Source organism: Macrotis lagotis, chromosome 6 (assembly GCF_037893015.1).
Source record: "Macrotis lagotis isolate mMagLag1 chromosome 6, bilby.v1.9.chrom.fasta, whole genome shotgun sequence".
NCBI lineage: Eukaryota > Metazoa > Chordata > Mammalia > Peramelemorphia > Peramelidae > Macrotis > Macrotis lagotis.
In genome coordinates, this window is record NC_133663.1 from 103711484 (window position 1) to 103731375 (window position 19892).

The 19892-nt window shown below is 36.4% G+C and overlaps 1 protein-coding gene across 1 annotated transcript in view; it reads left to right on the forward strand.

Annotated features, from left to right (window-relative positions):
- The first annotated feature begins 213 nt into the window (after window positions 1-213).
- Window positions 214-19892, forward strand: part of PCDH17 (protocadherin 17) — a 117372-nt gene continuing 97693 nt past the window's right edge. Inside the window, exon 1 of the mRNA XM_074191773.1 lies at window positions 214-3239. Within this exon, the coding sequence (XP_074047874.1) occupies window positions 645-3239 (2595 nt within the window). The 5' untranslated portion in view covers window positions 214-644. The remainder of the gene's footprint in view (window positions 3240-19892) is intronic.

A 19892-nucleotide genomic window follows, 5' to 3' on the forward strand; every position in this document is an offset into this window, starting at 1 on the left:
AATCCTTCTTAGAGACACACCTCCCCGCTCTCTTTATCTCTCCCTCCGCCTCTGTTTTTAATAGTATTCCCGAGACTGTGTGCGAGTGGCTTTTCAACGCACTGGTGGAGGGGGAAAAGAAAAGAAGAGAAAAACCTTGCGTATTTTTAAAAAAAAAACCCTATTCTCTCTGCCTCCTCCCCTTTCCTCCTCCCCCCACCCCCACCCCCCGCCCCGGACAATTTTTTTCCCCTTCTTATCATCCACCTCATCACTGAAGTTTGTGAAGCCTGAACTAGAGCTGGGGTTTTCCTCTGGCTCCGAAGCACTTGTTTTACCCCCGCCTTCGGAAGCTGCTTTTCTTTTCACTCAGTGACCCTTAAGCTACGGTCCATTTGCTGCTTCTCTCTCTCCGGGCAGATGCTGTAGCTCAACAGGTTCAAGGAACTTGGAAGAAATCAGAAGAGCCTGAATCCAAGAGCAGCTAGAGAGAGAGAGAAGAGAGACAGAGCCTGTCTCACGCACACGCACACACACTGACACACACAGAGCCCTGTTGTGTTGCACGCTCGCGGCACACACACACACACACACGCACACACGCACACACGCACACACAGACAGGCACAGTTCTGCAGCTCCTGCCCCCACCTCCTTGGGCTGGGATGTACCTTTCCATCTGTTGCTGCTTCTTGCTCTGGGCTCCCGCCCTCACGCTCAAGAACCTCAACTACTCGGTGCCGGAGGAGCAGGGGGCCGGCACGGTGATCGGCAACATCGGGAAGGATGCGAGGCTGCCGCAGCAGGGGCTTCTGCCCCCGGAGCGAGGCGGCGGCGGCGGCGGCGGGGTCAGCATCGGAGCCGGGCGCGGCAAGTCCGGCAGCTACCGGGTGCTGGAGAACTCGGCGCCGCACTTGCTGGACGTGGACGCCGACAGCGGGCTCCTCTACACCAAGCAGCGCATCGACCGCGAGTCCCTGTGCCGCCACAACGCCAAGTGCCAGCTCTCCCTGGAGGTCTTCGCCAACGACAAAGAGATCTGCATGATCAAGGTGGAAATCCAGGACATCAACGACAACTCGCCTTCCTTCCCCTCCGACCAGATCGAGATCGACATCTCGGAGAACGCCGCCCCGGGCACTCGCTTTCCGCTCACCAGCGCCCACGACCCCGACGCCGGTGACAACGGGCTCCGCACTTACCTGCTCACCCGCGACGACCACGGCCTCTTCGCCGTGGACGTCAAGTCCCGCGGAGACGGCACCAAGTTCCCGGAGCTGGTGATCCAGAAGGCGCTGGACCGCGAGCAGCAGAATCACCACACCCTGGTGCTGACCGCCCTCGACGGCGGAGAGCCGCCCCGTTCCGCCACCATGCAGATCAACGTGAAGGTGCTGGACTCCAACGACAACAGCCCGGTCTTCGAGTCCCCCTCCTACCTGGTGGAGGTGCCCGAGAACTCCCCGCTGGGCACCGTGGTCATCGACCTCAACGCCACGGACGCCGATGAGGGCCAGAACAGCGAGGTGATCTACTCCTTCAGCAGCTACGTGTCAGACCGGGTGCGGGACCTCTTCTCCATTGACCCCAAAACTGGCCTGATCCGCGTCAAGGGCAACCTGGACTACGAAGAGAACAACCTGGTGGAGATTGACGTGCAGGCCCGGGACCTGGGGCCCAACCCCATCCCGGCCCACTGCAAGGTCACGGTCAAGCTGATTGACCGCAACGACAACGCGCCCTCCATAGGCTTCGTCTCGGTGCGCCAGGGGGCGCTGAGCGAGGCCGCCCCGCCGGGCACGGTCATCGCCCTGGTGCGGGTCACCGACCGGGACTCGGGCAAGAACGGGCAGCTGCAGTGCCGCGTCCTGGGCGGAGGAGGGGCGGGGGGCGGCCTCGCGGGCAGCGGCGTCGGAGGCCCCGTGCCCTTCAAACTGGAAGAGAACTATGACAACTTCTACACCGTGGTGACCGACCGACCGCTGGACAGGGAGACGCAGGACGAGTACAACGTGACCATCGTGGCCCGGGACGGGGGCTCTCCCTCCCTCAACTCCACCAAGTCGTTCTCCGTGAAAATCCTGGACGAGAATGACAACCCGCCGCGCTTCACCAAGGGACTCTACGTGCTGCAGGTGCACGAGAACAACATCCCCGGTGAGTACCTGGGCTCCGTGCTGGCACACGATCCGGACCTGGGCCAGAACGGCACCGTGTCTTACTCCATAGTCCCCTCGCACATCGGCGACGTGTCCATCTACACCTACGTGTCGGTCAACCCCACGAACGGGGCCATCTATGCGCTGCGCTCCTTCAACTACGAACAGACCAAAGCCTTTGAGTTCAAAGTCCTGGCCAAGGACTCGGGCGCCCCGGCTCACCTGGAGAGCAACGCCACGGTGCGGGTGACTGTCCTGGACGTCAACGACAACGCTCCCGTCATCGTGCTGCCCACCCTGCAAAACGACACGGCCGAGCTGCAGGTGCCCCGCAACGCGGGGCTGGGCTACCTAGTGAGCACCGTGCGGGCCCTGGACAACGACTTCGGGGAGAGCGGGAGGCTCACCTACGAGATCGTGGACGGGAATGAGGACAACCTGTTCGAAATAGACCCGTCCAGCGGCGAGATCCGCACCCTGCACCCCTTCTGGGAAGACGTCACCCCCGTGGTGGAGTTAGTGGTGAAGGTGACGGATCACGGGAAGCCCACCCTCTCGGCCGTGGCGCGGCTCATCATCCGCTCGGTGAGCGGCTCTCTTCCCGAGGGTGTGCCCCGGGTGAACGGCGAGCAGCGCCACTGGGACATGTCCCTGCCGCTGATAGTCACCCTGAGCACCATCTCCATCATCCTCCTAGCGGCGATGATCACCATCGCCGTCAAGTGCAAGCGGGAGAACAAGGAGATCCGGACTTACAACTGCCGCATCGCAGAGTACAGTCACCCCCAGCTGGGCGGGGGCAAGGGCAAAAAGAAGAAGATCAACAAGAACGATATCATGCTGGTGCAGAGCGAGGTGGAAGAGCGAAACGCCATGAATGTCATGAATGTGGTGAGCAGCCCCTCCCTGGCCACCTCCCCCATGTACTTTGACTATCAGACTCGCCTCCCCCTCAGCTCGCCCAGGTCTGAGGTGATGTACCTGAAACCTGCCTCCAACAACCTGACTGTTCCTCAGGGGCATGGGGGCTGCCACACCAGCTTCACTGGCCAAGGGACTAATGCAAGCGAGACTCCCTCCACTCGGATGTCCATTATTCAGGTAGGAGACTTTTAGCATAACCTGGGACTTGACTTTAAAGCTTTGTTTTTGGAGTTGTCCTGACACCTATCGAACAGGATTGAGACACTGCCAGCAGCAGTGAAACCTCTGGTTTACATTCTCAACACTGTGTGTGTACATATTATAAAGATATACACAGAAGTATCCTCCATGTATGTAAATAACAGCACAAAAATTACAAGATGTAAATGTCTTGTTTCTGTTGCTTATTTTAACTTGTTTTGAAAGATAGGATTCATTTAAAAGTCATTGAGCAGTGTTCAGTGGTTGTGGCTTGTTTTGTTTTCATTTTTTTTAAATTAGTAAATATTTCACTTCATAACAAACAACAAAGAACTCTCTCTCCCACCTTTGGGAACTTTTGTTTGATTTTAAGTGGTTCTTTGTTAACACTGCAAAAAAAATTTTTTTTTTAAGTGTCATGCTACAAATTGAAAAGGTTGTCATAATGGAATAACAAAAACAACAGTCAGATTTCCAGTAGCCTTGAATCAGTGTGAACTGTTGTTTACGCTAATGTATTTAAATATAGTTTTGCCAAAGCACATTTTAAAAATACATGGATCTGATTTAATATTCAGCTTGAACTACATCTTAATTCACGATGGTAGTTTAAGCGTTCAAATCACAGTTATGCTTTAAAACTACTTTTTTAAAAGTTTGGATTAAAAAAGGCTCTGGATAATGACTATCACTATTTGAAATCTCTTACGTTGTCCAGTTGTTTTTCTAATATTCTTTTCTGAGTCTCTGGAGAAGTGAACTGAGTATAACAGAAAGAAGTGGCAGACTCATTTTGTGTTCCCTGAAAATGGGAGGAAAAGTTGCACTATAGTCACTTGATGTACCAAAAAGAAAAAAATTAGAATGCATTTAAATTTATGAACTGTATATTTGATATGAACAGAGAATTTCAAATTCCCAAGTACTTTAAACAGATATGTGTATATAAATACATATATATATATATATATATATATATATATATATATATATATATTACACTTTAAATTAAAGGCAATTGACACATGGCAAAGGGAAAAATCCTGACCTTTGATCCAGCATAGGTATGTATTTTGAGGACTGCAGGAAAACTCCCTCTGCACCAATCAATTGGAGCTATTCCTTAAAGCCATTGTGGAGTTGTATCACAGCAGTAACTTCATTTTATGCTTATCGTGCATTTGCATTGCTACCAATTACTTTAGTGGAGAAATACTTGAAATCTAAAATTGAATTTATAAGAAAGTGACATTTAGGGAAAATGAACAATGTGGGGAAAGAAGCAAGATAATTTGATTTACACTTATGTGCTTTAAAAATCAAATAACTTTTAATGGCACTGGTTTTGGGTAGTTTTATTTATTGTTAAACTTGAGTGCTCAAAATGCTAAGTCCACTCCTTTTTTGTTTTTGTTTTTGAATATAACTGTAATAGTTACTAAAAAGAAGCAAATTATATTTTCCCACAATCATGTAATGTCTCCGTAAAGTAAAGTAACTGATACATGTACTGATTAATGCTACTGAATACAAAACTATCATTTGTAGTGTTAAATCCCAATGATTGGAGATTTTTTTTACAGTGTTTACTGTATGATTAATCATGATTTTTTTTTGGAGATCTATATAAAACTGAAAGAGGAAATTCCTCCCTTAAAAAGGTGTTTTGTGGTTTCTATGAAAGTCTTTCTGTGGCTATTAAATATGCTTTTCATGGTCATCTACATCTCTAAGAGAAAGAGTTTCATGCTAAAAAAAAAAATATATATATATATGTAGTCACCAGAAAAATGATACATTGCCTTCATTTTTGAAAACTTCCCTGTAGAAAAGTCATAACATGGTGGATAAATGCCTGGTCTCTCACCATCTATTTCTAAGAGTCAAATTTTAGTGGAGTTCCACTGGAAATGAAACTGAAGTAACAGATAAAATATCTAGCCTAGCCAGTCTGAGGAATTAGAATGGGCAGGATACACCTGGGATGGAATCAGTCAGATCATTTTGAGGGGACAAACACTTGGGAAGACTTTGATATGTCCTAAATTACAACCCAGTCAATAGTTCCTTTTTTTTTAAAAAATCAATTCCAACACAGAAAATTTCATATCTGGTTTGAAGAAAACAGACTATCTTAATTCTTTCATCCTTCCCCTCTCACCCATTATAATACATTTCAGCAAAACATATAACAGACAGTGTTCAGGGTATTAGTTTTAGTTTTAGAACTTGAAACAAGTTTTGTTCCAGATATATCATCCATTGGTGTGGGACCTCCATTAAAGCAGATCAGCAATTTATTGACCCTTATCTGGGATGAAAAAGAGGTACTGAGAGGTTGTATGATTTGCCCAGTCATACAGAAAGTCAGATCCTGTGTAAGACTTGAACTCAGTCTTTCAGAACTCTGAGACATATCCTCTATCCTCTCATACTATTTTTGTCAACATAATCTTCATCTTCCTTATTTTTTGCAAAGTGTTCCTCCTTCTGTTGCATCTATAAATTGTCAGGAATGCCTTCAGACACCATTGGCAACTTGCCTCTTTTTATTGCTCACCTGATCTGTATTGGACACTTTGGCTCATTTTGCAAACCTATATTCAATTACCTTTTAGGTGTACATGGTTTAACCCTCAAGATGATGTATATGATGCAATAAATTTAGGACAATGAGTGATATAATTAATTAATTTATTGTTTTGCAAACGCTCTAAAATGGAGCATAATGCTTTACATGCTTAGGGACACCATTTTATTTCAAGTCTATGAGTGGATTATATGCTCTTAAACTGACCTAGCAGAAATACACAAGCCTGAATAAAAACTTGATATGAAGATCTGGAGAGATATTATAACTATGTAATGTGTGTTTGATTTACTTAAGAAAGCAAAGGAAGTTCAATGCTTGCACTGAGGGCATGCATCTGAGTAAGTTAAGAACAGAACTATTAAATCTCACATCTTATGTCTGTACAAAGTAGAGTCATATATAAAACTATTAGGAGAGCTTTGGCAAAGCTATAGTTAATTAAATTCAGATGTAATATTAAGAATTCTATTCATGCCACACCCAAAATAATGCACTTTTACATTCACTGTTAACATTAGAATGAATTCCAATACACTATTTGTCAGCTAGAGAAGTAGAAAATCAGACTGCACAGTAGCATGATGATGGAAAAGAAGATAAATTGAAATGCACTTTTCATATTTTCTAATTATAGTCCAAAGATTAGCCAATATACATAAGAAGTAAAAATATCTTTTAATATGTTTAATATGTTATTTCATTAATTAAATAGATGATTAGGAAGCATATTATGACCACTTCATTTGGGAAGCTTTGATGGGACCTTAGGAATTTGGGTCAAAGTTAACTATTTTACTAGAAAAGATCAAATGGAACTTTAAGTGTCTTCTTTCTACATCTGACAAATATATACACCTTAGGGAATCCTCTTATGGCATGCTAAAATGAAGTATCAATCATTTTTGATACTTCAAAGCAGCCACTATTCATACTTTGTCAATAAAGGCAATAAATCTCAAAATAACTCTATCAGGAGCTGATTTGAAGCGAAGATAGTGCTGGAGTAGCTGGGAGAATCCCAGATTTTCTTGCTGTTTTAATGTTTTCAGGCTTTCTGTAATATTACTACAAGTAGCTTTTATGAGCACCCAGAGAAGGAAATGTGCTGAGTCACATTTTTAGTACAACTGAAATAACTTAAATGAAAAAAAGTTTCCTCTTCCAGTATTTTAAAACTCCCATTTCAAACAACTCTCATTAACTTTAACTTTATAGACTTTGCAGAAAGAGAATAACATCTTCTTGATCTATATTCATGAACTTTTCAGTCATAGAAAGTGAACTTCATGTTTTCTGAGAAAAAATGCATACTTGAAATTTAATCTCTAATGCTTGCACAAAATCTAAATGAAAGAAACTGATTGAGGATTAGATAAATGAACTGTGGAAAGAAGAGGCTTATAAATAGCTTTTGCACTTTTGAGTGAATGGAGGTAAAGGGAAACTTCTGTAAGGTTTAATGATTCCACTGGACAATGTTTAATGTAACACACAAAGTGAATAAATGATTTTGAGTTGCTAGATGCTAACCTGAGGATGTGGTACAGCTAATTCTGTTGGGCATAGGTACCTATTCACTCCTTTCAAATCCTCAGGAGCCATAAATGTTAAGTTTGGAGATTCACTGGATTCATACTGTATTAATTATATAGAGTTCATCTAAAATATTTTTCACTTTTTTAATATAGTAAACTAATCTTTCTGATCTTTTGCTCATAAAAGATAAGTTAGCTGGCAGATTTACTCACTGATTGCATAGAATTGTACAACCTGGCTTTTTACTTTCTCATAGCAGTTATGGGATTATGCAATGAACCTTAAAGGTAATATATATATAGTCCAGTCTCCTCATTTTACCTTAAAACAAATAAATGGGGGAAAAAAAAACCCCTGAGACTGAGCCAAAGATTGCAGTGATAGTTGTTGCTATTGCTCAGATCAGATCTTGAATTTATTCACTCCTTGTCCTGTGCTTTTTTAGACTAAAACCCTGAGGCATCAGATCCATTCTTATTTTGGATGTCTGAGGCTTGTTTGGGTTTTGAAAATCCTTTGATAAATCTCCACATAGACCCTAGCTTGGTTGTTGGTATAATTAAATGCTTGAAACAAGTTCTTAAATATAGATGGAGTTAAAATGGCACTGAGAGAAAAGGCTAGTTATCAGGCTTAAAAAAAATTGACAAAGTGCTGTATTATCCTCAAAAGTTTTTAAGGAACTTTTTTAGAGTGAATATAAATTATTATTTTATAATTATTATTAATCATTTTAGAAACAGAACTCTGCATCAGTGTTTTTCAAATTTTATACTTTCAGCACATAATAAAGTATGAAATATTAGAAATAAATGATTATTCAAAAGGAGTAAAAAATTCATAGAATTATTTGATTTTCAAATATTTAATTTGATAAGTGGACAGCCTTCAATAACATTAGCAAAATGGTATCTATATATCTATTATATGTATATATATTTAAATATGAACCATATGTAACCCTCTTGTAAAAATTCCACAATTTTTTTGAACTGCTTTCAATCTCACCTAAAGAATTTTGAAATTCCATTGAAAATTAAGATGTATTAGATTTTTAACCCAAAGAATCTTAAAGTTTTATGAGGCAAAATCTGATGAATAAATATAATTTCATTTGGGAAAGGTCATAGAAACATATAATTTATCTTCTCCACAATCTGAATGTAGTGAGCACATAAAATTATTTTTATATATTATTCTTAAAGCCATCTTAACTATCAAGTAGACCAAAGGATTAAATCAATTTCAGATATTCAAGGAAAAAAATCTGAAATTAACCTTTAAGATTTTATCAATTTCCCATTTAAAACTAAATTCTGCCATTTATTATTCCTACAGATTAATCTGGACTATCAGTTTTTGTTTTTTAGCAATGCATAAATTATATAATAAAGCATTACACTTTTCATAAGTAAATAGGTACATGAAAACATTTGATCAAAATATATTATGGACAAGATCAAAACTATTGATCGCTTGTATGATTGGTGAAAAAGAAAAGTCATCCTGAAATATAATGTAAGACATCAAAATGTTTGTTTTTCCATTTTTTAAGGAAATGAAACCTATATATGTATTTGCATGTGTATATAGAGTGCATACACATTTACTTATTTCAGCACAAATACACTCCTATGCTTATTACTCATTATATAAATAATTTCATTATATCACCAGTTACTAGCATAGTTTTCCACTCCAGAGGTCAAAGTCCCTCAAGAAATAGTTTGGGAACTTAATATTACTATTATATTTGAGTCCTAAAAAAATTCTAAATTTAAATAAGTTAGAAAAAAGGGAGATAGCTTTAAAGATCAGAGAATCCTTTATGTAATGATATTTATAGATATGCTTTTAAAGATAAATATATCAAGAAGACTATAAGATATATATGCATAAATATACATTGTATACATTCCCATTTACACAAGCTTTGGAAATTAAAGTTCTTGTTAGAATAATAAGTAGAGAAGAAATAAACTACTTAATTTGGGCTCCTAACAATTCTAAATGAAAACTTAACTCTTTAAAAAGTTGGCAACTTATGCAAAATACTCAATAGCAGGGAAATTCTTACTACTCCCCAGCTAATCATATTAGTCATTGCTTTAGAATGTTCCCTACAGTCATGCTGTTCTTTAAGAAACCCCATAGAGCACTACCTCCAAGTTAGATTTTGCAAGACACTTGATTATACACATACATGGTGTGCATAATATATACATGTATATGTTATTATACCAACACAGACATAAAAACATATAAGAAAATAACAGACATGCAGACACAGATGGAAATACACATAGGTGTGGATACATGCATATATGTTTGCAAGCACTTACTTTAAATAATTCCTTCACTCATTTTAGTGTAACACAAATTACTAGTAACTTGTCACTGTTACTGAAGATAGGATGGTTTTTACCCTTCCCCCAGTTAAAGTTAATCAGTCCTTCCCTCATCTACTGATAATCCACTTTAGCTATGATGATACAGACATTTATGTCTTTCCAGTGAATATAGTATTTTGTGGTTAGGTACAATCCTCATTGGTGATTTTGACACTGACATATCACGCTTCTTTGGTTACTTAAAATAAATCACCTTTAATAGGTAAGATTATAATGGTATCAACAGTCTCTGCTATGACTAAGCAAAAGTGTACTAGAGTTTCTTCTGCCTTCTGCAAAACTGCAAATCCAGTATTTTCAAGGTAAAATAAAAAAATGATCAAAATTAAATGCACCATTTTTCTGTGTGGGTGGCATCATTTCTTGATGTACTGTTAGTTGTTTCAGTGATAGACATATGAAATGAGTTTCAGACTGCGTTTGAGAAAATCTATTGATATATGTGTTACATAGTTTTATTTGTCTGTTCCAGTCTTAGTGACACTGTGATTACTGGTATTTGCAGTCCTTGCCCTGGAATTCTTCCAGGCAGTTTTATTGTATTGAAATGGCTCTTACAGTTCATTGAGCATCCAGCATAACATTGCTGAATATGATTGGCGCGTTTGCATATATTTATTCGAAAAAAATCAGGCAGTTAAACTGCATAATTATGGGAAAACGAATCATAACAATAAAAGACCATTTAAGTTAACAAGCTTTGTGATCAAAGGATAAATACAGGTTGGATAAATGAGACTCTAGATGTAACTAATCTACATAAATAGGCTTTGGTCTGATTAGAGGAAAGGAATATATTAAAATAATTTAGTGGTATTAAAAAAATTTTGCTTCAGTCATTTTTATAACATCAAGACTTACACCATCTTATTTTTTTTCTTCTTCTTAAATTTCTATTCAATTCAATAGCCAGGAACACTATTGATGGTGGAAGGACGATGTGAAGCAGCTCAGGTAAACAAAAATACCATTTCATAAGTTTTCATTTAGTTTTTGAACACACTGTGTGTCCAAAACGTGTAAGGTTTTAAAAACTTGAAATGGCTTTTTGATTGATTTTTAATTAAAGAAAAACATTAAAGGGACAATTTCTTGTTTACTGTCTTTATCAGCTAAAAGCAGCCTTTGTACTGTTTGAAAGCTGAAGCATTAAAAATCAATTTCAAGTCTTCAAAGCTATAAACTCTTACTTGCTTTGTAGATATATATTGTTTTCAAAACCATTGCATGCATGCTTGTCAAAGAAGTTAAAATACACAGTAAATAATGGCTTTGTCATAATTGTGAAAGATTTAAGTGTTTTCTTAATGATAGCTAATGACATCTTCAAAAGTAACTTAGGAATCATACTGTGAAGTCTTCAAACTATTTCTTACAACAGTGTTCCCTTTTCTTAACTTTTCTTGGCAGTAATTAAAAAATAAACATGGTAATTCAAAGCTAAGACATATTAATCAATATTGATACTTATAATATTTCTACCTGCATCATTACAGATTACTAAGCATCCATTTAAACATAAAAGTGTAGCTTGCTGTTCAATAAAACATGCTGAAGTACACAAAATTGAATTAGGAATCATCCCAAGTGCCAATATTTTAACTCAGTAAAATAGTCAAGCCACAAATCTTTTAATGTATATAGATGTGAACTTCCACAAGGTACAAAGAATCTTTCTTATTAAATGATTCCAACATGCTTCTGTAAAAATTACATAGAAGTCTACCCATTTAGCATAAAAAGAGTTGCTCTCAGAGCCTACACAGATTCAAAGTATATATATATATATATATATATATATATATATATAGTTTTGTTTCACTTAAACAGTTAACTCTCCATTTTCTACAAATGGACAAACAAATATATTCCCCTCAAATCTGTTATTTTCATTTAACTTCATAGTGAATCTGATAGTAGTCTATTAAGCTAATTTTGATGATTGAATATTTGATAGATTTGCTGTTTTGCATAACACTTGTATAATTTGATATGCAGATATGAAGATCATAAAAACAATTCAGCTTTAATGATCATGAGCAGGATAATCTAGCCATAGTTGTATAGTATCTAGTCAGTATGCTTTTTACTTTGATCTCAGCATTTCATTAGATCAAAAATAATAAGAATAGGCATGTCATTTAGAAAAGTTTAAAAACCTAAAATATTTCTAAAAAAAACTTCAAATCAAATAATTAGAATGGATTTGTTTGTTTTTTAAAGAGAAATCTTCAGTACTTCAGTATTTAACCATATGCTCCTAATTGGTTTCATTGAATGCATGCATATGTGTATATACACACACACATATATGTGTGTATATATTTATGTCTGTGTGTGTATTATATACACACATACATACACAGCAATTCATAGAGTTTTTAAATGGGCTTTAAAACATTATCAGATGTTTAGTAGGTTACCAACAGGTAATAAAAGAAGCCACCTAAATACAGATGAATTCTGCTGTCATATTTTCTTGGGATAGAAGTAGAGCAGAAAAGCTTCAGTTTCTACCATGGAGCTATGGATATACATCTTCCTTAAACTTACATGTCCTACTGTCAACCCTTAGTATTGAGAATAATGATGAAGAAAAAGTGTAAGTCATGAATAGTGCAGAGTAATCAACCCTCCATCATTTTTATTAATGGCGGTGGGTATTAAAAAGTACACTTTAACTTGAATTCATGTAGCATTAAGGTAAGGGACTAATCAGTCAACTGTTTAGCCAGTAGGTATGAGATGGTAATTGTTTGCTTTCTGATTGCTCTTTCCCGGTCTGCCCAATTCTATCTGTTTTACAAATGGGCTATTTTAGTTTTAAGCCAACTTCTGATCTCTTGCTGTTATGATTGCATCAAAATCATGGACTTAAGAAATTGCATCTCACTTTTTTTTTTAACGAAGGAGTTTAGAAAGAAATGATACTGAGACAAAGTATCATTTTCTGTTCTATGGACTATTGCCCAGGTGGATAAAATAGATTTTTTTAATTGACCAAAATATTATTTTTTATATGTCTTCAATGTAAACATCAAATAATAACAGTATGCTGGCATTTGTGTGGTGGAAATATGTATACATATCTGGATCAGTTCATAAACTAAAAGGGCACATTTCTGTCAAACAGACTTAAAAATGACCAAGTAGGATTTAAAGTATGGAACTTTTATATTTTGAATTTTGGCATTTGCATTCATGATAATTATTAGCTAAATTTCCAGATCTTGACCTTCTTAGTGAAGCTACTGTTTATCCCCAGATGAGAGTAAGAGAGGAAATAGAGAATTTATGCTGTTAAACAAATATAAACCACAGGAATTTGGGATAGCTATTGGTGCAAATCTATTGTAAATTGCTTGCACTGGTATTAGATGTGGCTATACCAACAAATGAGGCAATAGGTCCACATATTGAGAAGCTTGGGGAAGAGAGGAAAGCATTTAAAAGATACTTTTTCTGTTCTGATTTAAATTTTGAGCAATAGGCTTTCCACAGTATTTTATAATCAAGACAATTACATAGTAATTTGGGTTAGAATGCATGCCCAGTTTCCCATCTCAAAACCCAATTTGTTACCACCTGTGGCTATTTCTATTAAAAAAAGAAACATAATTACTATGAGTCTCAGCAGTCTAAGAGTAAATTTTTGCAATTACAATACCTCCCTTGGGCAGATGTGTGAAAATGGCAGATTAATTCCTGCCAGGATCTGTCTGTTCCTTGTGTAGTTTTCAGTTTGCAAGTGGTTTGGTATAGCCTACTCATTAGAGTGGCACTGTTTGCTATGGTTAAAGGTTATGTCAGTGTTTCCATAGTAAATCTCTAGAAATAGAGATCCACAAATCTCCTATTAAATTTTGCTCTAGGCAAAAGTTGACATGTAAAGAAGGTCTTAGAAGGGAGTAAAAATTCACTCCTAACTCCCTCAGCCCCCCCAACCTTTCCTACTGCCCTCTTCAAGATTGAAGAAAAGGAAATTGGGCTAACTGCCAGTGTTGAGGCAGTCAGAATTGTTTAGCAGGCAAGTGCTAAGAAGCCCTTTGGATCTTAAAAACACCCCTACAGAGAATATGTTAAGGGCTATCTGTGATCTGATTTTTACCCAAAGAATATTATGTTACTTAATATTTCTGATTTTAAATAAAAGGAAGCCTCTTTATCTCTGTTTATCTATTTCTTTTATAAATAAGTATGTATTTGAGGAACTGAAGTGCACTGGAAATACTTCTTCAAGGGCTCTGTAAATTATTACTGTGTCAAATGGTACCTGATTTGTAGTGTAAAATTTTAGTGTGTGATCTTAGAGAAAGAGAGAAAAGAAAAAAAAAGAGAAAGAAATGATTTATGTTTCTTTATCAATTGAAGGGCATTTCTAACACTCCATCCTAGTAATGAAAAGAGGTACCAATTGTCTAATATCATGGAGGTATTAAAAGAAAAGGCAACATTGCTATAATTTGTGAATACTAGAGTAGTTTAAGAAAAATGGAATTAAAATCGATATTTTATTAGAGGGTGGTTTCCATAAAAATATTAAAATATTGGCTATTGAGTTAAAATTTATGAGTATTTTCCATGGAAAACACATTGAATGTAATTTTGAACATTGTATATTAGACAGCAATGAAAGATGTATCTTGTAGTTTGGAGTAAAAAAAAATCACATTTAAAAATTGACATAGCTTACTATTGTAATTTCAAAGTATATTTGTGAATACGTTTTTCAAAATAAACACAAATATCCCAGTATAAATTTAATCGCAATTATACATGTAAATCATTGAATAATCAAAGTCATCTGTTAGATGACTATTGATCTATAATTCTCAACTTCAAGTCAGAAAAATCCAATACCTTGCAAACGGTCTATCCACGAGATATATTACTGTATTTGGCATAATAATCATCCTTTCTTACTGGGGGTTATAAAATGATTTTTTTTAAAATTAGGCATAATTCTCTTCCTACATAATGTGATTCTTTGTGAGGAGGCTTTATTTAGTGCACAATCAAAGAAACAAAGTGTTAGTTCTATAGATATCATTGATTTTATTCTATATTATTTAAACCTTATTCCTGAATGCATTAAAGGGTGATTCTATGTACCTTTTATGAAATGAATTGAGATTATTTTTAATGAATAATTTGAAGAACTTTGAACTCATAAATTACAGATGAATAAGTTCTATAAGATTTTATTTCATATTAAATACTGATGCAATCTGGTGATAAGAACACCAAAAGCCTCATCATTTGCCATCGTGCTACTGGATATTTAAACTTCAGCAATATCACTCCATCATTATTCAGATATATTCATCAGGTTTTTTTATTCAGTCATTTCAGTCAGGTCTGACTCATTTTGATCCTATTTGAGGTTCTCTTGGTAAAGGTACTGAAGCAGTTTTCCATTTCCTCTTATAGCTCATTTTACATATGAGTAAGCTGAGGCAAATAAGATTAAATGACTTGTCCAGGGTCCACATGGTTAGTAAGGGTCTGAGAGTGGATTCGAATCTTCCTGACTTCAGGTCTGGTACTCTATCCATTGTGACACTTACCTACCACCATTAATCAGTTTACATTCAGGTTTAGGAAAAAATCCATATATGTACTGAATGACCACAGGGCATAATAACCATGTACTAAAGATGGCTCCCAGAAAACTCAATTCATTAAAATAATATAAGAACACAAAAATAAATGATTAAAACCATGACCGGAAAAAGCTCAGCTTATAGAAAGCTAAAAGAGAAATTTTATTGTATTTACTCTTCAAATTTCAACTGGACTTTGAATATAGTACAATCTTAAAGTTAACTTTGGGGAGGGAGCAGAGAATATGATTTTATGTAAAGATAGAACCAGAATTATAATTTATATTGAGCTAGAGAAGAATGATCACACTTGAATTTCATTTATTTTCCTAAAAGTTTGGGGGCTTACACATCAAAAGTGATGTATAGCAGAGATAATAAATTTCAAAAGGTTTGGAGTCAAAAGTTAAAGAATTGTAAAAAAATCAGAAAAAAAGATTGTCTAAAAATAAATGGAAGGGAAAATGAGATGTTTGAGTAACTTTGCCTCTTTCCCATCTCTGCTCCCCCAATTTCACTTTTACTTGTAGTATTGTCAGCATACCAATAATCACTGCAATTCAGTGCTAATCATAATTTTACTCCAAAATATTTGAATGTTTGAAAGAGAGGTAATACTAGTTATCAGGAATAAGGTTGATGCTAGATGCTGTCTTTTAACATTGCTTCAGTAAAGAAGTAAGAATCTACTGTAGTCTGAGCAAGAACTATCTTAGCGTCTGCTATGTACATGCTTCCCTGCTGACACTTCTTTCAATATATTCTCTGATTCTGTTAGTCACCATTGGTGTCATCCACACATAAAAACCTTTATGACTGCAAGACCAAAACTCATGTTCAGCATAGCACCATACTTCTTCCCCTAGGGACAGAACAGAGACTAAGACTGTGATTTCCTTGATAAAGGGAAAGTGCCTCTTATACCTGTCCATGTCAATAGCTTCTATGTAACTTAAAGCATTGGAGAACTACCTAGGACATTGAAAAATTAAATAACTTGCCTGATTAAATATGTATATATATATATATATATATATATATATATATCAGAAATTAGACTTAGACTTTAACCCGAGTATTCTGGTTTCATAATACCACCCCCCCTCTTTAGTTAGATATGTACAATACACACACACATTCTATCTTTCTAGACATATCGTATATGGATGCTTACAGATCATAGGTTGGATTGTCCATTCAACTACAAATCATGATCTAGACATGATTTTTTTCCTTTGTGGATAGTTAGAGTGAACTTTTGAGTGATTGTGGATTTCATTTTTGTGATTTTGCAGCATTCTAGAGTTTGATACAATCAGCATGATATTATTATCTGTGAATAAGAATATTTGGAGCATCTCACTTTTCTTTAAGCAAGAGATTTTCCTTTGCCATGAACTTTTCCCTCTATCTATGTCATTGCAAGGAAGAAACTGTTTGTTGAGAACACATCTACCTGATTTTTATTTTATTTAAGTTTTTGCAAGGCACTGGGGTTAAGTGGCTTGCCCAAGGCCACACAGCTAGGTAATTATTAAGTGTCTGAGGTCAGATTTGAACTCAGGTACTCCTGACTCCTTGGCTGGTGCTCTATCCACTGTGCCACCTAGCCTTCCCTACCTGATTTATTTCTCATTTGGTATTGATTATCAAAAGTCATCTTTTGCTATATCTTTTGAAGAGTCTAAATTTAATTTTGACATATGAAGATGTGATTTGTTGGAGTTTTGTTTCTATGTATATAATTTTAGGGAATAAAAATGCTGAAAATATACCATTGTTGATTCTTTTGAATCACATACCCAATAGGATTACTATGAGGCTCAAATAAGATAATGTAAAAAAAAAAGCACTTTTAAAAAACCAGTGCATATTATAATTGTTAGGGAGTGATAAGAAGAGCAATAATAATGCTTAGTATTACACTTATTATCTTGTTCCCTTCATCTTTTTTGATATAGTTCAGATAAAAACTGTCCTAGGACAAGATTGTATTCTGAAATTGTTGTTATATTTAATGACCTATGGAATATTGAGCAAGAAAATAGAATGACAGCTCTTTATAATTGAATAAAAGTATTAAAATGCAGTCTTAATTTCTTTAGATTCACTAAAAGCATGATAGTACATGATGATAGCTAATATGCTCTTTATCTTGTTCCAACATGATTTTATTTATTATTATATTTATTTTTAGGCCTAGTTATTCCATGGATTTGAAAGGGAGGATTCCTGTGTTATTGGTGATTTGTAGAGCACTGGAAAAAAAGTGTGTTTTATAAAAAATGAAAATTTTGCCTTTTTATCAATTTTTGGGGCAGAAATCTTTATCTCATAGCAGCCTAAATGTAATTATAAGAAGTAAATAAAATACTGACAGTTTGATTCACCTAAGAAGCAATAAAATAAACTCCTCAGACTGATTTTCCTTTTCCTGTTTATTCTGCAGGGCATAACAATGTGCATTCTTAAGATGCTTTAGGGAATACAAACTTCCATCTGCTGCTCCTTAAAGGGAGGGTTGAGTTCTCTTATTCTCTCAAAAAAACCTCTTTTTACAGGTTTATGCCACCTGGACCTTTAATCTGAAGTAAGAGAATAAAGCACATTCTCTTTGATCAAAGGTAGAATAAAAAAGGGCCAAGTTTTGAGTTTGTGAAGCACAGGCCTTAATATAAGGGAAGTCAAGTTGAAAACAGTTTACTGCTTGGACAATCATGTTGAAAGATATTATTTCATTTCTAATTTCTTAGGATTTATGTTTAGTTTCATTTCAATTTGATGGATTTATGTTGATCACCCCTTTATGTGCAATAAGTGCTTAATTCTCATCTATTGCAATGTTTTTATTCAGGCACCAGAAGTTTTGTATTAGTATTAGTAACTTCTATCATTTCCACTGATTAAAAGTCACTGCATATTTTTGGAAGTCATGATCACAAGTAAAGAAATGTATAGTAAGACAGAATAATTTTATTTGATTTTTTTTTTTTTGGAATTGATGGGGTAGAATGGCTGAAGGAAGAGAAGGGAAGTGGTAGGTCTGTTACAAAGTAATGTGATATGAGTGACGGAAGACTGGTGATAACCATTCCGGTCAGCTAATTGCAATAAACATAATATCTTGTTAGGAATACTAAGGCAGAATCAACATGGTGAGAAACATAGATAAAAGGTGCATTAAAGCATTTCAAATTCAATCATTAGATTTCATTGCACCCATCTGCTACCAGGGAATATAATTGGTAACTTGATTCATTGACCTTTAGCTGTCATTTTCTACCAGTTTTTAAAATCTGCATTTTCAAGTTAGGCTCCTAGAGTTAATTTGATTGGAGCAAAACCCAGTACATTTTAAATGAAGTTACTTCTTTTAACCATACACACACACACATACACACACACACACTCACACACAAAACACACACACAAACACACATACACACATATACACACATTCAGACTTAATGGGCTGTTGTATATTCTACTAATCCAGTCAATGTAGTTATTTAATACTGGATGTGGTTAAAAGCAACTAATGTTCAACTTCATTAAGGCTTCTATTAACTAGAAGGATTGCTGAACTTTTTACTCTTATTTTATGCATGAACTGCTACCTCTCATTAATTATTTCCAGGGGTCCCTATGACACTAAAATTATACTTACAAGCTACAATTACACCAAGATTATATAGCATGACAGAGGAACTAAATATGTACGAAATTATGGAGTACTTCAAGTATTTTTCCTAATTAAAAAAAATTCTATATCTCATTTCTTTTCTGGCATAGATATTATGTCTTACATGTAGTAGATCAGAGACTCGTCCCCTAGGAGAGCTTTTTTTTTTTTAAAAAACTCTTTGGTACATGTTTGGGATATCCAGAATAATGACAGAATTCCTTGGATAAAAAGGAAATGAGCTAAGAAAAAGAAGTTTGATTTTCTCTAAGTCTTGGTTTGCTGCTCTGTTGTATGAAATTTGTATAATGGGAAAAGGAAAGTGATTAGACAGGTGTTTCTTCAGCCTGTGGGATCAAATTTCTTGAAATATTTATATAGTGAACAACTAGATGTACACAACATAACCTTATAATCCCATTTCACAGCTTTTCCAAATACTGCAAAGCTCAATAAATAGGAAGCCGATTATATTGGCAGCATAACTCCATTAATAGGATTCAGATCTGCCTTATTGACAAGCTAGTGCTGTTAATATGATTCAGTATATTAAATTGACAGGGGAAAACACAATGATAGAATCCATCTGCAGGCTAATTGACAGGGAAGCTCTTTCAAAAGGTTTTTAATGTGGTTTTTATTGACAATATTGTGTCAGTAGGTACATGCCTTTGGTGAATGATGTAAATGTAATAGATACTGTGCTGCTACTATGTGAGAATGAAGGGGTTATTGTTGTATATCCCAGATTTCATTTTCACTTTTCTATAGGGCACAAAAGGCCTATACACATGATCTTCACCA